We start from the raw sequence: 10,389 nt of genomic DNA on the forward strand, positions 1-10,389 counted from the left end.
AATAATAATTATGTATACTAATGAGGCACAGTGTGATATTTTGATCTGCACATTCGTTGTGGGCTCAGTCAAGATAATTAACATTTCCATTATCTTATCAACTTACAATGTTTTGGGAATGGAACATTAAAAATTTATTATTTTTCCTTGAATTTACCTACACAGGGGGTTATGTTTTTTCCAGAAGTCATAGGTTTCCAAATTAGAAGCCCAGCATGAGATGTGGGATACCTTCCTCCAGGTGTTGGTCAGAAGTATCCTGGAGACACTAAAAACAATACAGGCTACTGCTGTTGCTCTTGGTTACCCACTAGAACTTGATGGTAAGACCCTATTGCTAAAGACACCACACATGTTGGTTGTGGGACATGTAGAAAACAAATCAGTACTGTCTACAAAGGTTCCTCCTTGCTGGCTATCTATCATAGTACTGGAAAGTATTATGTAGGCTGCTGCGGGGAAGGCATCAAGAGCCTTATCTAGCTGCGAACCATGTCAACTTATAAATAATGATCAATATAGTAAGATACATGGGTACACTAGTGGCATGAATGTTATATAGTAATCACTTTCTGATCTGATTTCAGGCCTTTCCACAGGACGAAACACATACTTGGTACTGGAAATCTGGCCCAGAATACATGGTTGAGGAGTTCATGGACCCCAGGACTGAATCTGCTAAATGGACATAGTATCAAACTGTGCTCTAAATTTGTATTGTTCTACCTGTACATTAGTGCAGCTCTTAGACCTCATTCAAGTGTCTTTGTGCAGTAGGCTGTAGTTAATGCAGTAACTTGCAACTGATCAAAATGCAGACAATAAATGTCAGTAGAGTGCTCAGTCATAATGAGACATCTCTATCACCACTCTTTAAAGCTCAGGGACTATTGTGGAAAAGGGATCAGAAAGATTGTTAAGAGTCAGAGTTTGGGGAGGACTGGGACTAAACAAGTTCTTTTGGACATGACAGGATCATCGTCACTTGTGAACTCATAGCAATTATTGCTGCCTGCACAAGACCTGCACAAGATCAAGCCAGTCAGTATTCCAGCATGGAAGGGGAAACAATTCAGCCCTAACCCCCAGCTGAGGAGCTATGAACAACTGATGGCTTCTGAGGGAGGAAAGAGTCAGTTCTCTTAAAGGGTATGGTTCTTGGTGGTAGACCATCCTTCAGTAGTTGACCCCACGCTCAGGAGTATATGGACAACACAAATTGGACTTGGGTTATTTTAAAAAAGAGAGCATGAGCTTGGGAGAGAGGGTGGCTATGGGACAAGTTAGGAGGAGTACTGGGGGTGGATATGATCAACCTACATTCTATGAATCTCTCAAAGAATTAATAAAAATGTTTATAAAATCTATTCTTTTAACAATTTTGAAACTATTATTTAAGTGGTCACCATGTAGTAAAATAGATCACTAAAATTTATTCTTCCAGTCTAACCAAAATGTAGAATTGATCAACACTGTCCCTTCATCTCCCAATAAGTTTCTGGTAAACCATTTATCTATGCTCTGTAAGCAAGTTACTTTTTTTAGAATCCACACATAGGTAAGAACATGCAGTACTTTTCTTTTTGTGTCTGGTTTATTACATTCAGCATAATGTCCTCCATCCTCATTCTTACTGTTGCAAAGAACAGAATCTTATTCTTTAAAAAAGTTTTCAAAATTACATTTGTTTATGTGTGTGTATCTGTGTGTGTGCACACATGCATGCACACACACCTGCACGTGCCAAGGCATATATTAGGAAATCAGAGGACAGCCTGCACCTATTTACTTCTTGTACCATGTGGGTTCTGGTAACTGAACTCAGGTCATCAGGCTTAGTAGCAAAAGCCTTTACCACTGATCCAACTGGCTGGCCTAGTATTCTTTTGAGGGGCCTAATAATATTCCACAGTAAGTACATTCTACATTTTAAAAACAAATGTCAGCTATTGAATACATTTCTGTTTTATGCCTTGTATTCTGGGTAGCATCCATTGTCAACACACCTGGGAAGAGGGAAGTTCAATTAGGACATTTCCTCTATCACACTGGCCTGTGGGCATGCCTGTGAGGCATTTTCCTGATTGTTGAGTGATGTGCGAGGGCCAAGCCCACTGTGGGTAGTGCCAGCTCTGGTAGGTGGTCCTGGATTGTGTAAGAAAGCAAGTTTAGCACAGGCCAAAGGAGCAAGCCAGTAAGAAGCCATCCTCGATGGTCTGTGCTCCAGGTTCCTTCCCTGAGTTCCTGCTTAACTTACCTCAAAGATAGACTGTCACTGGGAGCTATAAAACAAAATAAACCCTTTTCTCCCCAACTTGTTTGTAGTTAGAATGTTTTGTCACAGCAATAAAAAGTAACTGGAACAGTTTGTGAATAATACTACAATGAATGTGGGAAAGTAGATATTCCCCTAACATATTATTGCATTTCCATTTTCACACTGATTTCCCCAATCCATGAACATAGAATGCTTTTCTGTCTTTTAATGTTTTTTTATCAGTGTTTTATCATTTTCATTGTAAAGATCTTCACCTATTTGGCTACATTTTTTTCCTAGGTATTTTTATAGTTATTATGAGATTGTTTTGTTGACTTTTATTCCAGATTCACTATTAGTTTGTAGCAATAACACTTATTTCTCTTATTTCTGTATGTTAATTTTATATCCTGTAATTTTGCTGGGTTTGTTTCATACTTCTATTTTTATCTGGTCTTGGAGCATATACTATATGTAAGAGCATTTCATCTGCAGTGACAGTTTGATTTCCTCCTTTCCGATTTGGATACCCTGTATTTCTTCCTCTTGCTGGATTTTTCTGGCTAAGACTGAAGTATCCTGTTGAATGAAAGTAGTAAAAATATCACCCTTGCCTTCCAGGGGATCTCAAAGTCTCTAATTTTCTCTTTTTAGCATGGTGTTAGCTTTGCACTTATTATACACACACACACACACACACACACACACACACACATACACACACACACGTGGCCTTCATTATGCTGAGACATTCTATTCCTACCTTGTTCAGATTCTGTACAATGAACTGATGATGAATTCTAGTAAATATTTTTTCTGTTTCTACTGAGATGACCATGTGATTTTTGTCCTTTGCTCTGCTGATATGGTGCATCACCCTTGCATTCTTGAGATGCATCATACTTGATGACGGTGAATAATCTTTTTGATGTGCTTTTGCATGTGGTTTGTTAGCATTTTTGAAGATTTAAAAATTTTTTGTTCATCATGAATATTAGCTTATAGTTTTCTAGGTTGTTTTTTCTAAACCTGTCTGGCTTTGGTATTTGACTAATGCTGGCATCAGAATGAGTTTGTCAGTATCCTCTCTTCTTTCTTTTCTTCTTGATTTCTGTCCTAGTTTGTTTCTCCATTGCTGTGATAAAACACTCTGACCAATACCAATGTGGGGAGGAAAGGGTTTGTTTGGCTTACATCTCCTGGGTCATAATTTATCACTGAGGTAGTACAAGGTAGGAACTCAGGACAGGAACCTGGAGGCAGGTACTGAAGCACAGGGTATGGAGGAATGCTGCTTACTGGCTTGCTCCCTTGGCTCCTGATCAACTTGCTTTCTTATAAAATATAGGCCCACCTGCCCTCTTGTGGCACCACTCATAGTGAGTTGGGCCCACCTACATTGCTCAATAATCAAGAAGATGCTCCATTGACATGGCTATAGGCCAGTCCAATGGAGGACATTCCCCAATTGAGGCTCCCTCTACCCAGGTGTGTCAAGTTGACAACTAAAGCATCCAGGACACCTTCTTCAATATATCCTACTGTTTTGCTAAAATAAGCTACTGACTACTAAGCATAAGTACTAAGGTACTCAGCTCTCTCACTTGGCTTTTTAGTTATTGTAAAGGCAATGCTATACTTGTTGAAATGGATGTTCCTATAGTTGTGAATAATCACTGGAGGGTATCCTTTGACACCATTGTGGCAGAAGAGTCTGTATACTTTTCTCTTTCCTTCTCATTTTCTTTCCGTTTTCTCCTTCCCTCTCCCTTTCATTTTCCTTTTTGTTTGTTTCAGGACACAGTCTCCCTATATAGCCCAGGCTGGCCCTTAACTCGTAATCCCCCTGCCTCACCTTCCCCAGTACTGGAATTACAGCTATAGACCACCTTCATTTTCCTTTTTTTTGTTTCAGGACACAGTCTCCCTATATAGCCCAGGCTGGCCCTTAACTCATAATCCCCCTGCCTCACCTTCCCCAGTACTGGAATTACAGCTATAGACCACCATACCTTGCTTTCTGCGTGCTTTTATGAATCTTGTTCACTCCCTCCCCTAGACTGCTGTTTATTGTTTTCTCCTCCATCTTTTTCTTTTGCTGGCACCCCAATCTGCTCTATTTAATTCTAAACTTTCCATTTGACTATTTTCTATATGTTTATATTATGCTGGTATTTCCTAACTCTACTATGCTTAAGAGTAGTCCCCCTTCCTTTAGTTGTTTAAGTATATTTTCCTTCAGTTCATTGAATCTATTCTGAACCACTGTTTTAGAGGTCTTTGCCCATTTCATTCTCCAGGCAAGTCCAGGGTCAGTTTCTATAGAGTGCCCCATCCCTCCTTTATTTTTTGTGCCTAGGTTACTGTTTCATGTTTCTTTGTGTATTCAATAATTCTTTTTTTGTCTTTTTGAGACAGGGTCTTTGTGTAGCCCCAGCTGGCCTGGAACTCACTATGTAACCAGACTGGCCTTGAACTCAGAGATCCACCTGCCTCTACCGAGTCCTGGGATTAAAGGTGTGCATCACCACACTGGCCAGTATATTCAATAATTCTTGATTGTTGATTACACATTGTAGAAGTTCCAGATTCCTTTCTATTCCTCTGAAAATTCCTCATTTTTGTTGTAGGAGGCAATCCATTTATTACCTGATCATTAGACATCAGCACAGGCTGACTGTTATGATTTGTTTGTGTTAATTAGTAGAACGCTTCAGGTATTTTCTTAGACAGTGTACCTTGGAAGTCAGTTATCCTGTAAACTGTCTCCACCCCACACACTGTCAAAGCTTGAGAAGGGCACTGTTAGGATACATTTGAGAAAGTTAATTTATGGCATGATTTTTACTTATAAGATCTATTCTTTCTGGTCCTTCAGTTAGATAGTTGTGGTTTTAAGAAGTTTCTCCTTTCTGGAAAGACTTAACCTTAAAAGTCCTTAATCCTTGGCACTTTTTTATTCTGTTTTCTTTGAGAAAGGGTTTTGCTTTGTAACTCTGGCTGGCCTAGAGCTTGCTATGTAGACCAGACTGACTTTGAATTTACATTGATCGTTCTGCCTCTAACTCCCACATGCTAGGATTATAGGCAGGTATCACTGCACCTGGTGGCATTTCTTGACTACTAATGTACTACTAACATACCTACTTCATTCTCAACAATATAGTGAGTCTAATTTTATATCATCCTGTGCATGTGAACATCTTTTGCTAAGGACACGTGGAGAAATTGTACATAGACTCCACAGGTTTCTGTCTGTGTGACATCTGCTCTGTGCTGAGCAGATGCCAGCCATTTTATTGCATACAACTGCACAACTGCAGAGATCTTTACTTGCTGCAACATGACAGGAAAACAGTATTAGGCAGGGAATCTGGGTGCAGGTAGGACTATCCTGGGTTCATTTCTGTTGCTCTGATAAAATACTCTGTCAAAAATCAACATGGGGAGGAAAGGGTTTATTTACTTTGCCATTCCAAGTTATAGTCCATCATTTTGGGGAAGTCAAGGCAGGAACTCAAGCAGTGAGGTAGTCACATCACATCCACAGTCAAGAGCAAAGAGAGAATAAATACTTCTTTGTATGCTTGCTTGTTTTCTCTCAACTAGCTTTCTCCTTTCTTACATTGTTCCGGATTCCCTGCTTAAGGAACAGTGTGACCCACAATTGGCAGTGTCTTCCTCAGTCAATTAGAAATCAAGATAGTCCTCCGAAGACTTGCTCAAAGGCAAACCTGAACCAGATAATTCATCAAGACTTTCTTCCCAGGTGAGTCTAGGTTGTGCCAAATTGACAATGAAAGCTAACCAGCATAAGAGCTTACCTAGTCAGTTTCTCTTTCTCAAGGTTTTCAGACTTAACCTTAACCCTGTGTGTTGGATAGCTTTAGTTGTCAACTTGACATACCTGGATAGAGGGAATCTCAAATGAGGAATTTTCTCCATTAGACTGGCCTGTGGCCATGTCTACGGGGCATTTTATTGACTACTGAGTGATGTGGGAGGGCCCAGCCTCTCTGTAGGTGGTGCCTTCCCTGAGCAAGTAGCCTTGTATAAGAAAGCAGGCTGAGCATAGACAAAAGGAGCATGTCAATAAGCAGCTATCCTCCATGGTCTGTGCTCCAGGTTCCTGCCCTGAATTTCTGCCTTGCTTTCCCTTGATGATGGACTGTGCTTCTACGCCAAATAAACCCTTTCCTCCCCAAGTTGATTTTGGCTGGTATTTTTATCACAGAAAATGAAAGCAAACTAAGACAGAAATGGAGTACCAGAAGTGGGGTAATGTTGTAATAGGCCTGACTATATACGTATAGGAGAATTGTGGTACTTTGGACCAGAAAATTGCTTGGAGTTCAATGATCACTTCTGTAGGAACTTGGAAGATAATGGTGAAAGAGGTATAGATAATGGAGGCTTGGCTTATGAATGTTCAAAGGAAAGAAAAGATTATCAGGGCTGTTTGTATGATATTTTGAATGGTGAATCTGTGGTTTCCAGTCATCTTGGGCTGAAGAATCAGCTGTGATTAAGAAGAGACTAGTACCATTGAAGTGAAACCTTTGCTTTCCTGTGACAATTGATGCTGGTTAGCCGGGGCTGAAAAAATCAGCTGTGGGTAACAAGAGACCAGCATTATTGTGGCAAAATCTTCTGGGAAGTATTTCTTCAGTGTCAGCACACAGAAGCTATGGTCCAGAGGTGGCCTGAGCCTCCATTTCAAGCTGGAAGCAGGACATAGTAATGTTTAAGGGTCTCCTGTACGGTTCTGGGACTGAAGGCTTGAAGGGGTCCGTGGAGAGAATCTGAGAATCTGCACCCTGAAAGGCAAGGAGAGCCCACTGGTGAAAGTACAGCCTCAGTTTCAGTTGAGACGCCAGGATATTGGAGGTGCCAATGGGACAGCCACTAAGTGCAGTGGCAGGTGTAGAGTGGAGCTGGCCTGAGCCTATGAGACAAGCTGTGTGTGCTGTGGATGGTGGAGCCAGAGAAATGAAGCCACCCAAGCCATTTGGAACCCAGAAGATCATGAGTGAATCCCAGATGTCCATGCTTGAGCTACTTTGCTGGACTTTGGTTTTGCTTAAGTGTGTCTGATTCTTCCCTTTTGAAATAAAACAGTACTTGTTTTGGGTTTTACAGGCATCCACAATTGAAAAGATTTGTAAAAGAGATTTTGAACTTTTTACGTGTTTGGATTTTTAGGGACTGTGGGAGTTTTAAAATTGTTTTGTGTTGTGACATTTATATTAATATGAGATCTTGGGGATAAGAAATGGAAATGTTGGGGTTTAAAGTAATGTGTTTGTGTGTCAAGTTAACAAGGGGTCAATTGTGCTGGATAGCTTTGTCAGCTTGACACACATGGTTAGAGAGAACCTCAACTGAGGAATTTTTCTCTATTGGATAGGCCAGTGACCATATCTGTGGGGTATTCTCTTGATTGTTGAGTGATGTGGGAGGATCCAGCCCACTGTGGGCAGTGCCACCCCTGGGCAGGTGCTATATGAGAAAGCAGGCTGAGTACAGGCCAAAGGAACAAGCCAGTAAGCTGCTATCCTGGATAGCCTCTGCTCCATGTTCCTGCCCTGAGGTCCTGCTTTGACTTCCCTTGATGATGGACTGTGCTTGTAAGCCAAATAAACCCTTTCCTCCCCAAGTTGGTTTTGGTCTGCATTTTTTATCATAACAAATGAAAGCAAGCTAAGACACTCTGCCAGTTTATCATGATGGAAAAATCTGCCCCATGTATTTTATCAAGTTTTGTAGTTGGTTATGGTGAGTGTGCTAGGCACACCATGACTTCATAATGGCCTGAAGTAGAAAGCTAGTGTTTTTATTCAAATACTAGTTATCAAAGAATTTCACTTGGAATATTTTACTATGTATTACTTAGAGAGATATTTAAAAATTTAATAGATGTGATTATCTTATTTTAAATACACCATCTAAATCAGTTCAAAGGCTCTATGACAGACTAGGCAGCTACACACAGTACTTACCTGAATTATTGGCCTCCAAATGATAATTATTTTATATGTGTATGTGAATGTGCAAATATATAAGTATTTGATATCTCACATTTAAATCTCCTGTGGCTGATATCTAGACTCTCTGTGATCCTCTCAAATGTTCAACTCAATATAATCTAATTAAAATTCCTCTCCAACACTATGTGTGCTCTTCCCCTGCTCTACACTATCTAATCTGAAAAATAAAGGAACATATTGTCCCTTGACAATTTGATCCAGATAATAGATGAAGCCCTCTGCCCAATGCCATGCCTTGCACGCATAGTCTCTTTTCTGCTTCTCAAAGTATCTTTCCTTCAAGAAGGCAAGAAACACATGCCTATGCTAAAATTGCATTTCTTCCTGTACCACACCCTTCCCAACCTTACCTACTCTATGACTACAATATATAGCAATTTTTTTCTATTAGGTAAAATCCTTCACTTTTACAGTGATTTTTTTCAGAATGATATTTTTAAAGCTGTGCAAACCACCCATGTTATAAAAAGTTGTCTCTTCAGGGGTGGAGAATTAGCTCAGCAGTTAAGAGCACTGGTTGTTCTTGTAGAGGACCAGGGTTTGAATCCCAGCAACCACATAGTGGCTAACAACTTTTTGGTAACTCCAGTTCCAGGGGATCTGAAACCCTCTTCTGTCTTCCATGGGCACTGCATGGCATGGGTGCACTTACATAAATGCAGGCATAGCACTCATACAAATAAAATAAGCATAAACAAGCAAATAAATAAGTTCTCTCATAGATTGGCTTATAAAAAACATTCAATACTTTGTTCATATTAAGTTTTCTCAAATCCATCTCTTTATAGTTGGTTTAAATTAGAGCTATTTTAATTGACTTTTATATCTCTTAAACCCATTTTTACTAATTTTCCTTTGCTGCCTTTTTATTTTATGGGTATGAGTGTATGACCTTCATGTGTGTAAGTGCACCTGTGTTGTGCAATGCACGCCGAGGTCAGAAGAATGCATTGAATCCCCTGGAACTGGAGCTATGGATGGTTGTTAGCTGTCATGTGGGTGCTGGGAATCAACCTGGATCCTCTGCAAGAGCAGTCAGTGCTCCTAACCAACGAGCTATCTCTCCAGTCTGGTATCACTAACTTGTTTTCTCTCCTCCTGTTTTCTGTAAAATAATTTCTGGAGAATGGTTCATCCTACAGACTTAAGAGCACCTAGTTCTTTATTCCTATGCTTTCATGGGGAGATGTAATTTTTTTGTTGTTCATATGAGGCCAGTGGGCACCCCTGGCACCCTGAGGATTTTGCCTTCAGTCATGTCTAGGCAAATTTTTGTCTATTTTGATGAGGTTTCCTAGCAATAAATTTTATCCCTTCATTATGTTCCCAATTATGATATATTTTTCTTTTTATAAAAATAAAAATTGTAGTGTAATTCACAAATAAAAACATCTTGTATTTAGATTAAGGTAACCACTCAAACAACCATTTGCCCAGTCTCAAACTCTGCACATCTCAATAAATTTTTATACATTTAAAACTGGTATTGGTATTGCTAATTAACATGTCATGACCAGTTTCACTATGAAACAGTTTATGTGACCAGATTTCCTAGTTAAATTCTGATTTTGTTATGGTAAGTTCACTTTTTGAAGCCATTTTGCTATAATATTATATGTAGTGAATATAATTGTGTAAATTAAGTTTGTCCTTGTACCTTTCCTATTTTCAAAAATCATACATTACCACTGCACTGTAGATATTTGCTAAGCACCAACAACATCTTAAGTTTGACATCAGATACTGAATGGGATACAACAGTAAGATAAAGGTTCTGACCTCCACTGAAGATTTGCAAGTAGCAGAATACTGCACTGGTTGTTTAGTTAAGCAGTTTAACTCGCCTATTATTTCCCCACTGAGCAAATACTCTGTATAAATTATTGAATAAGCTTTTCCCTCTGATTCCAAGGGTACTTGGGCATTCTCCAATTGTGGTTTTGTTCTTTTAAGCTGTTCAGAAAACAAAGAGAAAAATACATAGGCCAGTTAACTTTTCAAAACTACTATTTTTCCCACTTTGGTTTTAATAATTATTGTATCAATTTGGAAATATTTCTCCATTTCTAATGAACTTATTAAATT

General features: G+C 39.4%; 1 protein-coding gene across 1 annotated transcript in view; it reads right to left on the bottom strand.

Annotated features, from left to right (window-relative positions):
- Positions 1-10,389, bottom strand: part of LOC103736344 (sodium/hydrogen exchanger 10-like) — a gene marked incomplete at its 5' end in the record, with an annotated part of 75,345 nt that overhangs the window by 19,517 nt on the left and 45,439 nt on the right. Inside the window, one exon of the mRNA XM_008835820.1 lies at positions 10,084-10,257. Coding sequence (XP_008834042.1) covers positions 10,084-10,257 — 174 coding nt within the window. The remainder of the gene's footprint in view (positions 1-10,083; positions 10,258-10,389) is intronic.

The sequence above is a fragment of the Nannospalax galili genome, unplaced genomic scaffold (assembly GCF_000622305.1).
Source record: "Nannospalax galili isolate Female #2095 unplaced genomic scaffold, S.galili_v1.0 scaffold338, whole genome shotgun sequence".
Classification (NCBI taxonomy): domain Eukaryota; kingdom Metazoa; phylum Chordata; class Mammalia; order Rodentia; family Spalacidae; genus Nannospalax; species Nannospalax galili.